Genomic DNA, 22,361 nt, shown 5'->3' with positions numbered 1-22,361 from the left:
AGGTGACTGAACTGTCCCAACCTGCGTGTCCTCCTTAGGTAGTCCTGGTTTGATGTTACAATCCTGGCAGCCGGAGTCGAAATCCCTAGGCTGTGGATATGGTCTCCAACCGGAACCGGAGACCCTAGATTGAAGCCATAAGATGTCCTGATCCTCCAGTCAGCTCCAAAGAGCTTAGACTGAATCCATCAACCATCAACCCTGGTGGCTTAAAGAAGTCCCTTTTATAGCCATAACCTTCCCTTAGGATACACTGCGTCCTCATCGATTGGTTGGACAAGATTGCTTCTCCCATTGGATGAATTTCAAGCTGCATGGATAATGTTCATTTAAATTATGTGCATAGAAAGACTCAGTATATCTACATGGAGTCGGCAAGTCACAGACTCAACAATGGCTACTAAGGTAATCACATTATCAATACACAACTACAATACAATGGTTACTGGAAAAGTCTGGAGAACAATACGTCTAGCTTTCAGTGGCCAACACAATTACATTGAGTCAACAAGAGTCTTGTAAAAACAATGAGGGACTTCTCCCCCATCTATAGACAATCTATCATGCTGCCTGGCTGGATTTTAAGAAACTTTAACCCATGAGAGTCCATGTCGTCACATAAAGTCTTCAAGAAGATTACAGAATATGAGAATGAGAAAGAGGCAGATTGATTGCCAATACCTATGAAGTCAACCATGCACCTGAGATGCAGAAGCCATCCACCGCCAGCTGGAGAGCGGGTAAGATAACCACCACCACTGCCCCTGCCGGCTGACCTTCAGGAGGTCTTGTCCTGTCTGCTGGAACCCAGTCTGCATCTGATCCATGCAGGTTTGTTTTTTTTGCAACCGGACTGGACACCTCATCTCCACTTGCCCAGAGAGGCAGATAAGGAATCTCAAATCCAAGACCCATCGGCCTAGTGCAGCTGTTCTTTTCTTGGGTGGGGCGGTTGGGAGGGCCTGTGAAGACTCCATCCGTCAACATGGGCGACACCATTACTGTGGGCCTCAAGGACACTGGGGCCAAATGAACCCTAATCTGCACCGATCTGGTGTCCCTTGAAAAGTTTATCTTGGGGAAGACCTTGAGTGTCACCGGGATTTGAGGTATCCACCGTCCTTTGTCAGTGGCCCAGATTTTCCTGGATTGAGGTGCTGGGAGCGGGTTAAGAGAAGTGGGGGTGTCCACAAATGTGTTATTGGGATCTGATCTGGGCATGTTACGCTGCGGGGTGATGTTGCTGACGATCCCCTAGAAGGTGCAAGCATCAGTGATAAGAGCAATAGGGACGGGCACTCGGATCATGAAGCAGGTGGTCCCGTGAAGCTAACCAGCATCACAGCGGACTGTGACATGGTCGGTGGTAGCTGCCCCATGATTAGCCTTGCTACTGAGATCCTAGTGGAGGATAGGGAAGTAGTGCCCATAACCTAGCCGGCTGGTGGGCCTGCGTTAATCCCCGGGGAGATGGTCTACTTATCAGCTGTCACCTGCAGTCAGAGTACCCAAAATGCAGGTAACGCACTGCCTTCAGGACCCTTAATACCCAGAGGGATAATAGAACTAGTTTTCGCCACAAAGTAGGTACCAGAAGCTCCCGTGAGGTTGGTGCCATAACGTCACTTTTGGCTGCCTCCAGACAAGAGTTACATGCGGCTTTGCACTTAAATGCCAGTCTTGAGGGACCTCGTAGTGAAGCCCATCTCCGAGACCGATAAGGAGATAGCATTCCGGGACCAGGGGCAATTGTACTGGGAAACTGTATCCCATGTCAAAGAGGGGGGAAGTCAGTGCCTGCTCCCAAAGTTCCCCTGATCCCTTTGCCGGTGGTAGAGGAACCTTTCCAGAGGATCACTGTGGACATCGTTGGGCCTCTGGCCGTCCCCAGCAGTTCTAGAAAATGTTTCATCCTTTGTGTGGGAGACTATGCTACCAGGTATCCGGAGGCAGTGGCTCTGTCCTCAATTAGGGAAGATAAGGTGGCAGATGCTCTCTTCACCATATTCTCCAGAGTAGGATTTTGCTTACTGACAAGGGGACTCAGCTCATGTCTCATTTAATGGAGGCTCTCTATAAGAAAATGCAGGTGCAGCGCCTAGTATCAAGGTCGTATCACCCACAGACCAATGGTGTGTGTCAACGATTTAATGGTACCCTTAAGCAGATACTTAGGATGCTGTTTGAGTCACATGGAAGTGACTGGGAGTGGTACCTCCCACACCTGCTCTTTGCTTACCAAGAGGTACCACAGGCCTCAACGGGGTTCTCCCCTTCGATCTGCTGTATGGCAGACGAATCCAGGATCCGCTTGGTCTTGTAAAGGAATCCTGGGAAGAGGAACTAAACACCCAGAAGTGTTTGTCGTTGAGTATATCATGTGGCTCCTTGACAAAATGCAATGACGCAGCTGATGCATGAGAATATGATGCAGGCCCAGCTGACCAGAAGCTGTAGTATGACCAGCACGCTCGAGAGCAGCGGAACCAAGTGGGTTAGAAGGTGTGGGTCTTAGGCGGGCTTTACACGTTGCGACATCGCTACCGATATATCGTCGGGGTCACGTCGTTAGTGACGCACATCCGGCGCCGGTAGCGACATCGCAACGTGTAAATCCTAGGTGCGACGATGAACGAGCACAGACGCGTACAATATCGCTGATCTGTGTAACGTCGTTCATTTCCATAATGTCGGTTCGACCGCAGGTACGATGTTGTTTGTCGTTCCTGTAGCTCCACACATCGCTGTGTGTAAACCCGCAGGAGCGACAAACATTTCCTTACCTGCGTCCCGCCGGCAATGCGGAAGGAAAGAGGTGGGTGGGATGTTATGTCCCGCTCATCTTCGCCCCTCCGCTTCTATTGGCCAGCCGATTAGTGACGTCGCGGTGACGTCGCTGTGACGCCGAACGCACCTCCCCCTTGAAGGAGCGATTGTTCGGCAGTCACAGCGACGTCGCCGACCAGGTATGTGCGTGTGACACTGCTGTAGTGATCATGTTCGCTACAGCAGCAATCACCACATATCGCATGTGCAACGGGGGCGGGGGCTATCGCGCTGGACATCGCAAGCAATTGCTAGCGATGTCGCAACGTGTAAAGCCCGCCTTAGTCCCAATGACTTAGAACAAGCTTCAGGCGGCCTCTGAAGGACCATACCGCCTCAATGAGGTAAATTGCATGGTCACCATTGACCACGCCAGAAAGAGGCAGGAGGTCTTCCATGTCATAATGATAAAAGCTCATCATGACAATGAAGCCTGCGCCATTCCTGTGTGTAGCCTTCCCAAGGAATGCAAAAGTGAAGTCCTGGTGGACTTAAAGGGAACCTGTCACCACTTTTTTTGGCTGTAAGCTGCGGCCACCACCACAGGGCTCTTATATACAGCATTCTAACATGCTGTATATAAGAGCCCAGGCCGCTGTGAGAACATAAAAATCACTTTACAATACTTATCTAACGGTCGCTGTGATATTGTGGATTGTATATCATCTTGTGTCTGTTCATGCAGTCATATGAAAAAGTTTGGGCACCCCTATTAATGTTACCCTTTTTTCTTTATAACAATTTGGGTTTTTGCTATTTCAGTGTCATATATCTAATAACTGATGGACTGAGGAATATTTCTGGATTGAAATGAGGTTTATTGTACTAACAGAAAATGTGCAATCCGCATTTAAACAAAATTTGACGGGTGCAAAAGTATGGGCACCTCAACATAAAAGTGACATTAATATTTTGTAGATCCTCTTTTTGCAGAAATCAGAGCCTCTAGTGGCTTCCTGTAGCTTTTAATGAGTTCCTGGATCCTGGATGAAGGTAGATTTGACCATTCCTGTTTACAAAACAATTCCAGTTCAGTTAAGTTTGATGGTCGCCGAGCATGGACCGCTGCTTCACATCATCCCACAGATGTTCAATGATATCCAGGTCTGGGACTGGGATGGCCATTCCAGAACATTGTAATTGTTCCTCTGCATGAATGCCTGAGTAGATTTGGAGCGGTGTTTCGGATCATTGTCTTGCTGAAATATCCATCCCCTGCGTAACTTCAACTTCGTCACTGATTCTTGCACATTATTGTCAAGAATCTGCTGATACTGAGTTGAATCCATGCGACCCTCAACTTTAACAAGATTCCCGGTGCCGGCATTGGCCACACAGCCCCAAAGCATGATGGAACCTCCACCAAATGTTACTGTGGGTAGCAAGTGCTTTTCTTGGAATGCCGTGTTTTTTGCCTCCATGCATAACGCCTTTTTGTATGACCAAACAACTCAATCTTTGTTTCATCAGTCCACAGGGCCTTCTTCCAAAATGTAACTGGCTTGTCCAAATGTGCTTTTGAATACCTCAGGCGGCTGTTTGTGGCGTGCTTGCAGAAACGGCTTCTTTCACATCACTCTCCCATACAGTTTCTCCTTGTGCAACGTGCGCTGTATTGTTGACCGATGCACAGTGACACCATCTGCAGCAAGATGATGCTGCAGGTCTTTGGAGGTGGTCTGTGGATTGTCCTTGACTGTTCTCACCATTTTTCTTCTCTACCTTTCTGATATTTTTCTTGGCCTGCCACTTCTGGGCTTAACAAGAACTGTACCTGTGTTCTTCCATTTCCTTACTATGTTCCTCACAGTGGAAACTGACAGGTTAAATCTCTGAGACAACTTTTTGTATCTTCCCCTGAACAACTATGCTGAATAATCTTTGTTTTCAGATCATTTGAGTTGTTTTGAGGAGCCCATGATGCCACTCTTCATAGGAGATTCAAATAGGAGAACAACTTGCAAGTGGCCACCTTAAATACCTTTTCTCATGATTGGATACACCTGCCTATGAAGCTCAAAGCTCAATGAGGTTACAAAACCAATTTAGTGCTTCAGTAAGTCAGATAAATGTAGTTAGTAGGGTTCAAATCAAGAAATTGATACCGGTGCCCATACTTTTGCACCGGTCAAATTTAGTTTAAATGCAGATTGCACATTTTCTGTTAGTACAATAAACCTCATTTCAATCCAGAAATATTCCTCAGTCCATCAGTTATTAGATATATGACACTGAAATAGCAAAAACCCAAATTGTTATAAAGAAAAAAGATTAACATTAATAGGGGTGCACAAACTTTTTCATATGACTGTATTTTAGGAGCCTTGCTCTATTCATTCTGTGTATTTGTTGTCTTGACTACAGGTTAATTAATTTCGCTCAGTTACTATTTTGTGTGGGTTGATGTTTGGGCGTGGTTCACTGTCTTGTTTGTGCTGCTTCTGTGTACATTGTCCCACTTGCAGGTTTAATTCCTCCCCTGCCAGCCTTTTGTTCTTAAGTTGGGGGAGGGGGCGTGAGATCCACCTTCTGTAACCTCTCTGCTTACCTGGGAGATTTGTCAGTCTGCTAAGATAACTTGAAGAAGAAGGATTGAACCTCTGGGAGAAGCTGTGGCTTCTCAGAGAGAAACTGGATATTTTATTTATCGCTTATTGGATTATATTCATATTTTTGGACTAATTTTTCCCTGTGTTTTGTGGATTATGTTATGAACCATTTGAATTGCTTGGAATAAACGCTTATTGGATTGAACAGTTATCGCTCGCTCTGTTGATCGTGTGATATGGGAGAAGGACCCCGTCACAGTTACGCTGCGGTGGAATAGAATCACGGAGGCGTCTCCGTTGTCCGGTGCCGGCGCCGCCTCTTTCGGCCATCTTTGTGCTCCTTCCGAAGCCGCGGTGCATGACACGTCCGACGTCATCCACACTCGCCAGCATTCAGGTCCTGAGAAGGTGCACTTTGATCTGCCCTGAGCAGGGCAGATCAAAGTATTGTAGTGCGCCTGCGCAGGACCGGCAAATGTGTATGACGTAGACGCGTCATGCACACAGAAGAGGACGAAAATGGCCGAAAGAGGCGGCGCCGGCACTGGACAATAGAGACGTCTCCGTGACTCTATTCCACCGCATCACGATCGTTAGGTAAGTTATATAAAGTCTTTATTATGTTCTCACAGCGGCCTGGGCTCTTATATACAGCATGTTAGAATGCTGTATATAAGAGCCCTCATTTTAAGTACATGCTGCAATAGGCATTCCAGATTACCCCTTGGTCCTTGCACCATTTCTGATTAGCCGTGCTATACTCATGGGGAAATTACCCCTATTACCTGGCCACGGAATATAATCCTTAGGCTCCCCTCTCTTGATGTGACTCATCTTCATAATCTATTGCATCATCTCATACTGAGTTCATCCCTTATTGTATCCTCCACATGAGAGCCCCCACATATCACATAATACGGCCGTAATACTGTCCGGACATTCCTCTACCCTGACTCCATCCAGAACCACAGATTCTATTAGTAGCCTTGTGCTTCTCCTATAACCTACATTGTCTCTATTTCCACTTTATACTGTGTGTGCAGGACTCTTCCTTTACACAATACGGTATTTCATGTCCTTGGTGAAGGCTCTCATATGAGCCGAAACGTTGGACCTTGCATTGCTTTTTATTGCCACACACTGACTGTTATGGAATTTTTCACGAATTAAACACCAGCATATTAAAACCTTTGACTGGATATTCTCTTTTTCTCAATCTGTGTGCCGGGGTTTTCTGAATTATTGGCTAGAGTGGGGGAGCTGGAGGCCTGTGAGCACAGCAGAGGACAAACTGCCACCAATAGCAAGAGATCTAGGGAGAGCCACACAGAATGTTGCTGTAATAATGAATACAGTGGACGATTTGGAAAACCGTTCCTGCAGGAGCAATCTGCGGCTGGTGGGCGTACTGGAGAGAGCGGAAGGTAGTGACCCGCTGGCATTTGGAGGAATGGGGGGCGAGGGTATTCACTTTATAGAAGGGGAATGTAGTGCAGATAGTGACCAGGGCACAAGTAATGAAATTGGGGGTGGTACGCGGGGAAGGGTTAGGACAGTTAATACAGTAAGCAGGAATACAGGTACAGAGTCATACGTAACGTGCATGTACACTAATGCCCGAAGCCTCACAAATAAGGTGGAGGAATTAGAATTAATATTGTTGGAAGAAAATGATGATATAGTGGGGATATCAGAGACATGGCTGGATGAGAGCTATGACTGGGCTGTTAATTTACAGGGTTATAGCCTATTCAGGAATGACCGTACAAATAAGCGAGGGGGAGGTGTGTGTCTATATGTAACATCATCCTTAAAACCCATCCTGCGTGAGAACATATGTGAGGGTACTGAGAATGTAGAGTCCCTATGGGTGGAGATAAGGGGGGGGGGAGAATGAATAATAAAATACTGATAGGGGTGTGTTATAAGACGCCGAATATTATGGAAGAGGTAGAGAATCTCCTCATAAAGCAAATTGATAAAGCAGCGAGTCTCGGAGAGGTAATTATTATGGGGGACTTTAACTATCCTGATATAAATTGGGGAACAGAAACTTGCAGTTCCAGCAAAGGAAATAGATTTTTGATAACAATGAAAGATAATTACCTTTCACAAATGGTACAGGACCCCACAAGAGGGGGAGCACTACTAGACCTTGTACTAACCAATAGGCCAGACCGCATATCAAATATACAAGTTGGGGGTTACTTGGGGAATAGTGATCACAAAATAATAAGTTTTCATGTATTCTTTAGTAAGATGTCTAGTAGAGGGGCTACAAGGACACTAAACTTCAGGATAGCAAATTTTAAACGGTTGAGAGATGATCTTAGTGCAATAAACTGGGATGATGTACTAAGTAATAAAAGTACACAAAGCAAATGGGAGACTTTTATGAGCATCCTGAATAGGGCTTGTGCAGAAAATATACCCTATGGGAACAAACATGCTAGAAATAGGAGGAAACCCCTATGGCTAAATAGAGCTGTAAGGGAAGCAATAAAAGAAAAACAGAAAGCCTTAAAAGAATTAAAGAGGGTAGGTAGTGATGAGGCATTATATAATTATAGAAAATTAAATAAAATATGTAAAAAGCAAATTAAGTTAGCTAAGTTTGAGACAGAGAGACTCATTGCGAGAGAAAGTAAAAATAATCCTAAAATATTCTTTAACTACATAAACAGTAAAAAACTGAAAAGCGATAGTGTTGGCCCCCTTAAAAATAGTCTTGGTGAAATGGTGGAAGGGGATGAGGGTAAAGCCAACCTGCTGAATGAATTTTTTTCTACGGTTTTTATACAAGAAAATGCCATGGCAGATGACATGACCAGTGATACCATAAATTCACCCTTGAATATTACCTGCTTAACCCAGCAGGAAGTACGCCGCCGCCTCGAAATCACTAAGGTTGACAAATCTCCGGGCCCGGATGGCTACACCCCAGAGTACTACAGGAATTGAGTTCTGTGATAGACCATTATTTTTAATCTTCTCAGATTCCTTAATAACAGGGTCGGTACCGCAGGACTGGCGCATAGCAAATGTGGTGCCAATATTCAAAAAGGGGACAAAAACTGAGCCGGGAAATTATAGGCCGGTAAGTTTAACCTCTACGGTTGGTAAAATCCTTGAGGGTTTCTTGAGAGATGCTATACTGGAGTATCTCAAGAAAAATAACCTTATGACAGAGTATCAACATGGGTTTATGAGGGATCGATCCTGTCAAACTGATCAGCTTCTATGAAGAGGTAAGTTCAAGCCTGGACCAGGGAAATGCAGTGGATGTTGTGTATATGGACTTTTCAAAAGCTTTTGATACGGTGCCACACAAAAGGTTGGTACATAAAATGAGAATAATGGGGATAGGGGAAAATATGTGTAACTGGGTTAAAAACTGGCTCAGTGATAGGAAACAAAGGGTGGTTATTAATGGTACGTACTCGGACTGGGTCTCAGTTCATAGTGGGGTACCACAGGGGTCAGTATTGGGCCCGCTTCTTTTCAACATATTTATAAATGACCTTGTTGGGGGCATGCGGAGTAGAATTTCAATATTTGCAGATGATACTAAACTCTGCAGGGTAATCAATACAGAGGAGGATAATTTTATATTACAGGGAGATTTATGTAAATTGGAGGATTGGGCTGAGAAGTGGCAATTGAAGTTTAATGTAGATAAATGTAAGGTCATGCACTTGGGTAGAGGAAATAACATTTATGATTATGTACTTAATTGTAGAACACTGGGTAAAACAGACACAGAAAAAGACTTGGGTGTATGGGTGGATGGTAAACTTCACTTTAGTGGACAGTGTCAGGCAGCTGCTGCCAGGGCTAATAAAATAATGGGATGTATTAAAAGAGGTAGAAGTGTTCATGAAAAAAATATAGTTCTACCTCTGTACAAGTCACTAGTGCGACCGCACTTATATACTGTGTACAATTCTGCTCACCGATATATAAGAAGGACATAGCTGAACTGGAGAGGGTGCAGAGAAGACCACCAAGATTATTAGAGGAATGGGTGGGCTGCAATACCAAGACAGGAAAAACGAAGGCTTAGGGGGGATCTAATCACAATGTATAAATATATGAGGGGACAGTACAGAGACCTTTCCAAAGATCTCTTTACACCTAGGCCTGCGACTGGAACACGGGGGCATCCGCTACGTCTTGAGGAAAGAAGGTTTAATCATAATCACAGAGGAGGATTCTTTACTGTACGAGCAGTGAGACTATGGAGCTCTCTGCCGCATGATGTTGTAATGAGTGATTCACTACTAACATTTAAGCAGAGCCTGGATGCCTTTCTTGAAAAATGTAATATTACCAGTTATGTATATTAGATTTTATGACAGGGTATTGATCCAGGGAACTAGTCTGATTGCCGGATGTGGACGAAGGAAGGACATTTTTTCCCCATTGGAACTTGTTTGCCACATTGGGGTTTTTTTTGCCTTCCTCTGGATCAACATGTTAGGCTACAGGTTAAACTAGATGGACTTAGAGTCTCCCTTCAACCTTAAAAACTATGATACTATGATACTATGATTTCTTGAGAAGTGGCTGCTGGAAACCATTGGGAGGGAGGTGCTGTCCCCCTTCTTCACCACTGAAAGAGCACACAGGGTACCCATTCAATCCCCCTTAAGCCAGAGGCATCTCCATATTAAGGACCTTGCAATTACCGGGCACAAGATCTCAATTTTCCCAGATTTCTCCATGGAGGTGCAGCGGAAAAGAGCGCAATTCATGGATGTTAAAAAGCGTCTGAGAAACCTGCAGGTGCCGTATTTTATGCTGTACCCGTCAAGCTACGCGTTGGTGTGAACGGAGAGACTCACTTTTTTGACACTGTGGGAGCTGCATTATCCTGGCTAGATGTTAATGAGAAATCCATACGGAGCCGTAATACCTGACTGATCTCCTTCTGTTTACTGAGGGACGCTATGCTGGTATAGCCGAAATGTTTCACCATACTTTATTTAGGATCCTAGGCGAGGGGAACTTGGTTATTGATCAATACCCACAGAAGAAGTGAACTGTGGCCCCCTTTACCTGCACGGATCCCGGGCTGGTGTTTAGTTCTGGTTCTCTCCATTTGAGAGAAATGTGCGTGGTATCCTTATGTTGGAAGGGTAATATGCTGTGCACTGTTGCGCAGTATTGTTTTACCACATATCCTTTATGTTAAATGTTTATTTTCTGTCCTCTTCTCTTTCTAGGTTGTCTACAGTACTCTCTGGCCGTGTCGCTCTGCTCAATAGTAACATGGCGAGGTCTACCTCTCTGGCCCCGTAGACCGCGATATAGCCCTGCTCCATTTTATAGTCTGTACCCATGGTGACAGATAATACCTACTGGTTGAGAAAATGATGGATAGTGCACGGATATCAGTCCACGTATTCGACCCATGCCAGGGGTGTAAGTATATTGCTGCCCAAATCCATTCCACTCTCCTGAATTAGGTCGGTAACAGACCCGGGGGGGGGGGGGCAGATTTGTATATGTCCATTGTGCGAAATACAACATTCAAATTATATTGGTTGCAGTGTATATCCCCCGCCTTACTCGGCAGAGGCGATGAAACGGATATCAACTATTCTTGACTCCCTCCCTGCGGTACCAACGCTCTTGATAGGGGTGTAAGTATTGAAGTCCCCTATGTGGATAAGCTTCACACAGGTAATATTTCAGAGAACACTGCCCCAACCTCTTCGCAAGAACATTAGAAGTAGATATGGTAGATTTATGGCGTATAAAACCCCCCACAACCAAACAATTCTCATGTTATTCTGGCTCTCACCACACTATGTCACAAATAGATGTGGCTATCGGTAACTCACTTATGTCCTCCTACACACAGACAGTCACCTATATGCCCAGACGTGTGCCTGACCACTCACCGCTACATGTCAAACTGTCATGGGGGAATCCCTTCCCCCTGGTTAGACCTGTCTGGAGGCTTAATCCCTTCTGGATTCAGCTCATCGGGGATCTCTGAATACGGATATATTAGAATTTTCCATTTTAAACAAGAGCACTGTGCCATCCCACATCACACTGTGGGATTCCATGAACGCTGTTGTATGGGGCCTCTATATCAGATAAATATGTTCCCGTAAAACCCAAACCAGGTAGTATACTCAATACCTAACCCAAGAATTGTCTAATGCAGAAGCAGCGACAATATTAGACCCGACGGAGAAAAATAAAAAAACTTTTAGAAAATGCGCACGTGGCACTGAAGGAAAGTCTCCTATCTGCGGCAATTACTAAGCGTTTCTTCTCCAAACAGAAATTCTTTATATAGAGGGGGAGGGTGTGGGACACTTATTAGCCACGATCATTAGAACACCAGATAGCTTCTCCCAAGTTACAAGATTAGTATCGGGCTCTGGTGTGTGCACTGGTATAGTGGAAGAAGTGAGGATATAGTGGAAGAAATGCGAACTTATTATTCCCATTTATATACTACAGATTGTGATTTTACGGAGGATGAGATTGCGCAATATCTGGATGCTCTCCCACTTCTCAGATTAAGTCATGAGGATAGCGACCCGCTAGATAGGGACATTCTGTTGGAAAAACTGGAGGAGGCACTTGGACAGACACAAAACAAAAAGGCTCTGGGAATGGACGGCCTGCCTTTGGAGTTCTTTAAAAGATATGACCCTCTGCTATTACCCAAATTGCTTAAGGTGTTTGAAGAGGCAGAAAAGGTTAAAGGTTTTGCCATCTTCTATGAAAGAAACCTTAATAGTCCTAATTCTGAAACCTGAGAAATATCCCGACACTCCGGAATCGTACCGACCGATCTCCCTTTTATCAGCAGACGTCAAATTGTTAGCCAAGATACTCGCCAACAGAATGTCCCGAGTCGTCTCATCCATCGTGGATAGTGACCAGACGGGTTTCATTCTGTTGAGGAAAGCCTTTCCATCAAATACTTAATTAACCTCTTGACAAGGGATTGTGGGAAATATGTCGATTTGCCTGACATAATTCAGGTTTCAGATAATACACATGACACAGATATAAAGATGGCTGCCATTTCCTGTTCTCCACACCTTGCCTGGAATGCAAGGAATGTCCAGATGAAAGAAGATACCATATAAGAGAAGACCCCTGGTCAAGCTAGAAGACCAACCCACAGATCAGATGACATCACAGACCAAACCATCAGCATGGATCCACTAAATGACGTCCCTCCCATCACCATGGTTTCATCCACTGAAGTCAGACCCGCCCATCAACAGCAACACGGATCTCCCCATTGGCTAGCTCATGAACTGTCCCACTAAATGTGCATATCTGAACTTGTGTACGCCCCTAGCCTATATCAAGAGGACGCATGCTTCTCCTCAGTCTGTTTGGTGCCATCTTTACTGTGACCAAGAAGAGATTTCATATCTGACTGTGTCTGGTGTGGATTCTTTTATGCATGCACTTGGCCCATATCAATTCGGCCAGGCAGTAGGCAACTAGTGATCTCTGGTTAAGAGTTCACCCTAACATTATTGCGGGCCACATTGTTGAATCTTAGGAGATTGTATTTAGGATTACAACTTAGTTATGAGAGCCCAAAGGGAAAGGGCAATTTTGTCTTTGGATGCCACTAAGGCGTTTGACAGCCTAGAGTGGAGATTCTTGTGGGCGGTCCTTGAGAAAATGGGATTTGGTCACAGATTTATCAATTGGGTGAAACTGCTGTATGACTCACCAGTGGCGATGCTCAGGGTGAATGGTCGGGTCTCCGGGCCTTTTCCACTGCAAAGAGGAACTAAGCAGGAGTGCCCGCTCTCCCTCTTGCCATTCGCTACTGCGATTGAGCCATTGGCGGTCGCCATACGGATGTCCAAGGAGGTGGTGGGATTTCAATTTGGGGCTGTAGAGCAGAAAATATCTTTACATGCAGATGATTTGCTATTATACTTGGATAGGGTGCACACCTCAATCTTGCCGGCAATGGATATCATTCGGGAGCTTGGGCGGAGATCTGGCCTCCAAATGAATTGGTCTAAAATCGGCCCTGATGCCGGTGGATCCTCTCCCGATGAGCTTCTCTAACTTACAGATCCCGGTTCCCATAGTCCGAGAGTTTAAATATTTGGGAATAATTGTTAGCCGAACCCAAATGAATTTCGAGCTCTTAATCTTGATCCCTTGCTGCGGCAATTTAGGGCAAAGGTTAAACCTGGTGGCGGCTCCCCCTGTCAAATATTGGTAGAACCAATTTAATTAAAATGGTATTGATGCCACAATTGTTATACCTTATACATAATTCCCCAGTGTGGATTCAGATGGACTTTTTTACCAAAGTTGAAACACTATTTTGGGAACTTATATGGAAGAAAAAACACGCTAGGATCCAACTGGAAGTTCTGCAGAGGGGAAAAGAGGAGGGAGAACTGGCGGTGTCAAATCCGTACTTATATTCTATCGCTTCCCAGATGCAAAATTTTAGAGGATGGGGAAAGGAGGGAGCTTACGATATAAGTGGTGAGTTGGTGAAGGGGGGATCAGAGTAGAAATACCCGCTGAGCCGGCTAGAGGTGGGACGGAGGCAGGTGAACAGAATGAGACACCCAACGATAGCCATGATTTTTTAAGGTATGGGATAGGGGCAAACTTTTTTTGAAAGTTAGTGGACCTGCGGAGTATTGGCCACTGTGTGTGGAATCCGGATCTACAAGAAATCCAGAACCTGAAGGATTTAAAGGGTGGGAAGATAGGGGGGTCTGCCTGAAGTCCCAAATTTTACACAATGTTCTGAAAAGCTTTGAGCAATTTCGGACTGAATCTCATCTTCCACTTGTATTTTTTTCATCAATACTTGCAGCTTCGACATGCACTGGAGAGACAGAGGTCGTCAGGCCCTGTGAGTGCGACACATAATTCTATGCTGTATATTCCAGCCACATCTGAGTTCTCGTGAGGTCTCATCTCTGAAATATATAGGAGGATACTACCTGCACAACTAGATAGAAATCCGTTGACTGTCAAACATAAATGGGAGCGGGACCTAGGACATATCTCTGATGACCAAGGCTCCAATATATTGGAGCAGATTCCTAAAATGGCAGTCTCGTAGTGTCAGAGGATCTCACAGCTATTTCTTATCCATAGGGTGTACAAGACGCCTAGCCTTCTGTTCAAGATCGGATGTAGACCCAATGCACAATGTGTCAGATGTGGACAGGATGATGCTCATTTAATGCATGTTATGTGGGAATGTGGACATATAGGCGAGTTTGGGAAACAAGCCCTAGGACTTATAGAGCAGGTGTACCACATTAAAATTCAGCCTTCGCCCCGTATTTGCTTGGTAAACGTATGGGAGGAGGGAATACACCCGGATACCCCAACGGCCCTGGGTATAACACGCATTCTCTACCAAGCAAGGAAGCTACTGGCATATCAATGGTTAGATCCTTCTCCTCCGACTATAGTGGAGCTTATAAACAAGACAAATGGTATCCTTAGACTGGAACGAGGAGTCTACCTAAAGAGAAAGGCACTTAGTAAATTTTATAAGATCTGGAAGCCATGGATGGAGGCTCCGGGCCTCCCCTCCGCGGCGTTGGTCCTGGATGCTATGTTGGATCGTCTATTATTGTGCTTGCAATGAGGGAGTTATTTCGGGGATGGGGGACTGGCCACTCTTGAGTTGTCATGAAATGTTGGACAGTACGGCCGGAAGAGGGAAGGATTGATCTGGTGACCGGTTGGGGGTAATGGGGTGAGCGTGGATAAAGATGTACTGTGGAGCGATACGGCCATCCAATGATTTTAAGCTGGACAGATGTACGGATGTCATTGTTATCTTCAATTGTCGTTACTTATAAGGTTAGGCTGTTTAAATGTTTTTCTATGGAAAATAAAAATACAGATTTAAAATCGTACAGGGAATACATTTCTAATTTCAGAAAATACTGTGATATTGAGTTCATTATGGAGATGATACTGTACTAACTTATGTTCAATAAAAATGATTTAAAAAAAAACAAAAAAAAAAATGTGAAGAACAAGAAATCCAAATCCCTTTGTTCTGCTGAGAAAAAAAACAACTTTAAACTAAGATTGTATGTACAGTGTGAATATCAAAAATATAAAAATTATATATTTTTTTAAATTGTAACTAAATGGGAAACATAATACACTGTTTTGCTTCTCTGGACGATGGCTAGAATCCTAGTGACTGGATATTACCAGTTATATTATGCCAGCTATGTTGAGTTTCCTATCTACGAATGGGTAAGTTCATGATGGGAAACATGACGCTAATATTCTTCGCCTGTGAACCTCAAGTCAAAAATATGCTGAAAACTAGAATTTCATAATTTTATGAAGTTCACATACACCGGCCCCTATGAAGTCATTAAGGGGATGGTGACCTGAGGTAATAAGATACCTGCCATATTGTTGTGTGGTTCAGTTCAAGGAGGGAACAGATAAGCTGTGGTTCCGTCTGTGTGCCCTGTAGAGCCAATCCCTCCCTAAGGTTTGGAAGTCATAACTGTAGCACAAGTCTTAGTAAGTTTCTTGTTTATCCTTTACATTTTATGCAATTGTCTACATTGCATTGTTCCCTTTTGTAGAATTTTGTATATTTTAGAAACAATGCCTACTCTTTAAGATTAAATTAAAGAAAATTTAATATCTTCACTCCTCTTGTTCAAAATAATCCACGAACCTCTGAATACCCATTACGCTATCCGCAATGAGTGTACAATCTACCTATAATCGATGGGTGGTGGCAGCGAGTATTTCGCTTGTGTTCTTGTGGAGCTCGGCAGTGACGGTACTGGTGATATATATACATATTACCCTTACTGTGAGCACCTCAATGATCGGCATAGCAGAACAGCCACAGCCTCATTTACTTATTCGGTCAGTGTTGTAATTGCCCTGATAATAAGGGAGCGCCAGAGGGCTGTTTTGTGACAAATTGATGATGAGCGGAGGGATGTCTATGGGAAGCCACTCAAGACCCTACCCTCCGGCTGTTCCCGACAGGTATAAAAACAGAAATATATTCTGAGAAAGGCAAGGAGTGAAATGTACGAGATATGACTGTATACGTGAAATGTACAAGCGATTTATACTCAGAAGGCGGTGAAGAGCGAATCGTAGGACCAATGAGAGACAATGAGTGTATACTCAGGGAGAATTATACAGCACACTGTACAAGTAATGAGACATGATGACTGTATACTTAGGCAGCGGAATAGAGCGAAGAGTGGAAAGAAGGAGTGCATAAACAAGGTCAAATGCATTTACACAGGTAAGGGGTATGGAAAGAGAAGGCTTCTCGGAGAGGTAGAGAGCAAAACATAGAATCCCAGGCTGTACACGAGATATGGTATATAACTTCAGAAGGATGGGTTATGGAGAAGGATATGGTAAGGTTGGGGAGGTATATTCTACAAAGGATCAGTGCAGTGTCAGGGTATAACAGATCACAGAGGTGACATGGAGGAATAACGCGGGAATATTAAAGGAAGGGAGGAGGTAGATGATATGGAGGAAACTTAAATACAACACCCCATTATGCTCCAATTTATGGTCCTCACCATCCTGGAAGACACGTTCAACATTCAGGCCATAGGTGGCGCACGTCTCATAATAAGTGCAGCGCTTCAGGTCATTGGACAGCTTCCGCGCTCGAGAGTCGTCTATAACTCGGGGGTTGGTTGCACTGATGGCATCTGTGATAAAGAGATGAAGAAAACAATGATCATCAAAGACTACAGATTCCACAGATTGATCGATCACTCCTCTGCTGAATTCAGGACAGGGTCACGCCTGTAATAAGTACATGCTCTGCCGGTGTAACCTCCTGCCCGCCACCTCACTGACCTCATCAGCCATAGATCTGCAGGCAGTATGGTGTAACCTCCTGCCCGTCACCTCACTGACCTCATCAGCCATAGATCTGCAGTGTAGTGTGGTGTAACCTCCTGCCCGCCACCTCACTGACCTCATCAGCCATAGATCTGCAGACAGTATGGTGTAACCTCCTGCCCGTCACCTCACTGACCTCATCAGCCATAGATCTGCAGTGTAGTATGGTGTAACCTCCTGCCCGTCACCTCACTGACCTCATCAGCCATAGATCTGCAGACAGTATGGTGTAACCTCCTGCCCATCACCTCACTGACCTCATCAGCCATAGATCTGCAGTGTAGTATGGTGTAACCTCCTGCCCGTCACCTCACTGACCTCATCAGCCATAGATCTGCAGTGTAGTGTGGTGTAACCTCCTGCCCGTCACCTCACTGACCTCATCATCCATAGATCTGCAGTGTATTGTGGTGTAACCTCCTGCCCACCACCTCACTGACCTCATCAGCCATAGATCTGCAGTGTAGTATGGTGTAACCTCCTGCCCGCCACCTCACTGACCTCATAAGCCATAGATATGCAGTGTAGTGTGGCCAGTTACGGCTCCTCTTCCTGGCAGATGCCTCTTCCATTTATCCTGTACCATTCCAGATAAGTTGCAAGTTCTTTGCTTTGTTGCCTAATCCACACCTAAGGGTGTTCGTGTTTCTTTTCATTTTGCTTAAGGTCTGTGTTATTTCAGGAGAGAAATGGTCTGTTTTGATGAGCATGGGGGTTCCCCCTCTGCAAGCCTCACTGCAAGAAAAGGGAGATTCTTCTTGTTCTACTTGATTATTTGCACTTTTTTATTTCTTGTGGGTTTTTTTCTATTTTGTTTCTCTCATTATTTACAAGAGTACCTGATATAGTGGGGGAGAGACCGTGTGGTCTCAGGGTTTTGTATATCAGGAGATTGGTATTTTTTCCGCAGGGTTTTGCACTGACCACAGTCAGTTTTCTTTCCTTTCCTGTTGCATCTAGGAAGTCGGGCCTCGCCTTTGCTAATCTATATTTCCTGTGTATTGTGTTTTCTTCCATCATCGCTGGCTCTATATGTTGGGGGCTTGCTATTACTTTGGGACTGCTCTGAGGCAAGATAGGTTTCCTCATTTCTATCTGTGAGGTGTAGTAAGTTTCTCCGGCTGTGACGAGGCGTCTAGGTGTGTTTAGGAACGCTCCACGGCTACTTCTAGTTTGGTCTGACATATAGGGGATTGCGGTCATCTTAAGTTCCAACTACTTGTGTTTTTCTGCTGATGGGATTTTTGTGATCGTCCACAGTTACCATATCATAACAGAATGCTCCTCCTCTTCCTTGCAGATGCGTGCAGTGCGGCCAGTGACGACACCTCTTCCTGGCAGATGCAGGTAGTGTAGTGTGGTCAGTGACGGCCCCTCTTCCTAGTAGATGCAGGTAATGTTATGTAACCAGTGACGGCTCCTCTTCCTGGGAGATGCAGGTATTGAAGTGTAACCAGTGACGGCTCCTCTTCCTGGTAGATGTGGGCAGTGTAGTGTAGTGTAGTGTAGCCAGTTACGGCTCTTCTTCCTGGCAGATGCAGGTAGTGTAGTGTAACCAGTGACGGCTCCTCTTCCTGGTAGATGCAGGTAGTGTAGTATAACCAGTTATGGCTCTTTTTCCTGGCAGATGTAGGTAGTGTAGTGTAGCCACTGATGGCTCCTCTTCCTGGCAGATGCAGGTAGTGTAGTGTGGCCAGTGACGGCTCCTCTTCCTGGTAGATGCAGGTAGTGAAGTGTAGCCAGTGATGGTTTCTCTTCCTGGTAGATGCAGGTAATGTAGTGTAGCCAGTGACTGTTCCTCTTCCTGGTAGATGCAGGTAGTGCAGTGTAACCAGTGACGGCTCCTCTTCCTGGCAGATGCAGGTAGTGTAGTGTAGCCAGTGATGGCTCCTCTTCCTGGTAGATGCCGGTAGTGTAGTGTAGTGTAGCCAGTGACGGCTCCTCCTCCTGGTAGATGCCGGTAGTGTAGTGTAGTGTAGTGTAACCAATGATGGCTCCTCTTTGTGGTAGATGCGTGTAGTGTAGTGTGTCCAGTGACAGCTCCTCTTCCTGGTAGATGCAGGTAGTGTAGTGTAGCCAGTGACTGCTCCTCTTCCTTGTAGATGCCGGTAGTGTAGTGTAGCCAGTATGGCTCCTCCTCCTGGTAGATGCCAGTAGTGTAGTGTAGCCAGTGACGGCTCCTCCTCCTGGTAGATGCCGGTAGTGTAGTGTAGCCAGTGACGGCTCCTCCTCCTGGTAGATGCCGGTAGTGTAGTGTAGCTAGTGATGGCTCCTCCTCCTGGTAGATGGCGGTAGTGTAGTGTAGCTAGTGACTGCTCCTCCTCCTGGTAGATGGCGGTAGTGTAGTGTAGCCAGTGATGGCTCCTCCTCCTGGTAGATGCCGGTAGTGTAGTGTAGCCAGTGACGGCTCCTCCTCCTGGTAGATGCCGGTAGTGTAGTGTAGCCAGTGATGGCTCCTCCTCCTGGTAGATGCCGGTAGTGTAGTGTAGCCAGTGATGGCTCCTCCTCCTGGTAGATGCCGGTAGTGTAGTGTAGCCAGTGACGGCTCCTCCTCCTGGTAGATGCCGGTAGTGTAGTGTAGCCAGTGACGGCTCCTCTTCCTGGTAGATGCGGGTAGTGTAGTGTAGCTAGTGACTGCTCCTCCTCCTGGTAGATGCCGGTAGTGTAATGTAGCCAGTGACTGCTCCTCCTCCTGGTAGACGCCGGTAGTGTAGTGTAGCCAGGGACGGCTTCTCCTCCTGGTAGATGCCGGTAGTGTAGTGCAGCCAGTGACTGCTCCTCCTCCTGGTAGATGCCGGTAGTGTAATGTAGCCAGTGACGGCTCCTCTTCTTGGCAGATGCCGGTAGTGTAGTGTAGTCAGTGACGGCTTCTCCTCCTGGTAGATGCCGGTAGTGTAGTGTAGTGTAGCCATTGACGGCTCCTCCTCCTGGTAGATGCCGGTAGTGTAGTGTAGCCAGGGACGGCTCCTCCTCCTGGTAGATGCAGGTAGTGTAGTGTAGCCAGTGACTGCTCCTCTTCCTGGCAGATGCAGGTTGTGTAGTGTAGCCAGTGACGGCTCCTCTTCCTGGTAGATGCGGGTAGTGTAGTGTAGCCAGTGACGGCTCCTCCTCCTGGTAGATGCCGGTAGTGTAGTGTAGCCAGTGACGGCTCCTCCTCCTGGTAGATGCCGGTAGTGTAGTGTAGCCAGTGATGGCTCCTCCTCCTGGTAGATGCCGGTAGTGTAGTGTAGCTAGTGACGGCTCCTCCTCCTGGTAGATGCCGGTAGTGTAGTGTAGCCAGTGACGGCTCCTCTTCCTGGTAGATGCGGGTAGTGTAGTGTAGCTAGTGACTGCTCCTCCTCCTGGTAGATGCCGGTAGTGTAATGTAGCCAGTGACTGCTCCTCCTCCTGGTAGACGCCGGTAGTGTAGTGTAGCCAGGGACGGCTTCTCCTCCTGGTAGATGCCGGTAGTGTAGTGCAGCCAGTGACTGCTCCTCCTCCTGGTAGATGCCGGTAGTGTAATGTAGCCAGTGACAGCTCCTCTTCTTGGCAGATGCCGGTAGTGTAGTCAGTGACGGCTTCTCCTCCTGGTAGATGCCGGTAGTGTAGTGTAGTGTAGCCATTGACGGCTCCTCCTCCTGGTAGATGCCGGTAGTGTAGTGTAGCCAGGGACGGCTCCTCCTCCTGGTAGATGCGGGTAGTGTAGTGTAGCCAGTGACGGCTCCTCTTCCTGGCAGATGCAGGTAGTGTAGTGTAGCCAGTGACGGCTCCTCTTCCTGGTAGATGCGGGTAGTGTAGTGTAGCCAGTGACGGCTCCTCCTCCTGGTAGATGCCGGTAGTGTAGTGTAGCCAGTGACGGCTCCTCCTCCTGGTAGATGCGGGTAGTGTAGTGTAGCCAGTGACGGCTCCTCTTCCTGGCAGATGTGGGTAGTGTAGTGTAGCCAGTGACGGCTCCTCCTCCTGGTAGATGCCGGTAGTGAAGTGTAGCCAGTGACTGCTTCTCCTCCTGGTAGATGCCGGTAGTGTAGTGTAGCCAGTGACGGCTCCTCTTCCTGGTAGATGCAGGTAGTGTAGTGTAGCCAGTGACGGCTCCTCTTCCTGGTAGATGCGGGTAGTGCAGTGTAGCTAGTGACTGCTCCTCCTCCTGGTAGATGCCGGTAGTGTAATGTAGCCAGTGACGGCTCCTCTTCCTGGCAGATGCCGGTAGTGTAGTGTAGTCAGTGACGGCTTCTCCTCCTGGTAGATGCCGGTAGTGTAGTGTAGCCAGTGACGGCTCCTCTTCCTGGCAGATGCAGGTAGTGTAGTGTAGCCAGTGACGGCTCCTTTTCCTGGTAGATGCGGGTAGTGTAGTGTAGCCAGTGACGGCTCCTCCTCCTGGTAGATGCCGGTAGTGTAGTGTAGCCAGTGACGGCTCCTCCTCCTGGTAGATGCGGGTAGTGTAGTGTAGCCAGTGACGGCTCCTCCTCCTGGCAGATGCGGGTAGTGTAGTGTAGCCAGTGACGGCTCCTCTTCCTGGCAGATGCGGGTAGTGTAGTGTAGCCAGTGACTGCTCCTCTTCCTGGCAGATACAGGTAGTGTAGTGTAGCCAGTGACTGCTCCTCTTCCTGGCAGATGCGGGTAGTGTAGTGTAGCCAGTGACTGCTTCTCCTCCTGGTAGATGCCGGTAGTGTAGTGTAGTGTAGCCAGTGACGGCTCCTCTTCCTGGTATATGCAGGTAGTGTAGTGTAGCCAGTGACGGCTCCTCCTCCTGGTAGATGCCGGTAGTGTACTGTAGCCAGTGACGGCTTCTCCTCCTGGTAGATGCCGGTAGTGTAGTGTAGCCAGTGACTGCTTCTCCTCCTGGTAGATGCCGGTAGTGTAGTGTAGTGTAGCCAGTGACGGCTCCTCTTCCTGGTAGATGCAGGTAGTGTAGTGTAGCCAGTATGGCTCCTCCTCCTGGTAGATGCCAGTAGTGTAGTGTAGCCAGTGACGGCTCCTCCTCCTGGTAGATGCCGGTAGTGTAGTGTAGCCAGTGACGGCTCCTCCTCCTGGTAGATGCCGGTAGTGTAGTGTAGCTAGTGACGGCTCCTCCTCCTGGTAGATGGCGGTAGTGTAGTGTAG

At 46.5% G+C, this 22,361-nt stretch overlaps 2 protein-coding genes across 8 annotated transcripts in view; one reads left to right on the top strand and one right to left on the bottom strand.

Moving 5' to 3' along the window:
• The window catches only part of LOC142243730 (uncharacterized), a 1,240,762-nt gene that overhangs the window by 448,078 nt on the left and 770,323 nt on the right, over positions 1-22,361 (top strand). The gene's annotated exons all lie outside the window — the stretch shown is intronic.
• The window catches only part of LOC142243729 (arf-GAP with GTPase, ANK repeat and PH domain-containing protein 3-like), a 367,370-nt gene that overhangs the window by 266,269 nt on the left and 78,740 nt on the right, over positions 1-22,361 (bottom strand). For both annotated transcript variants that reach the window (XM_075315925.1, XM_075315926.1), the window contains exon 6: positions 16,952-17,086. In XM_075315925.1, the coding sequence (XP_075172040.1) occupies positions 16,952-17,086 (135 nt within the window). The remainder of the gene's footprint in view (positions 1-16,951; positions 17,087-22,361) is intronic.

This window comes from Anomaloglossus baeobatrachus, chromosome 6 (genome assembly GCF_048569485.1).
Source record: "Anomaloglossus baeobatrachus isolate aAnoBae1 chromosome 6, aAnoBae1.hap1, whole genome shotgun sequence".
In the NCBI taxonomy this organism is placed as follows: domain Eukaryota; kingdom Metazoa; phylum Chordata; class Amphibia; order Anura; family Aromobatidae; genus Anomaloglossus; species Anomaloglossus baeobatrachus.
This window is presented reverse-complemented; position numbering and strand designations above follow the sequence as displayed.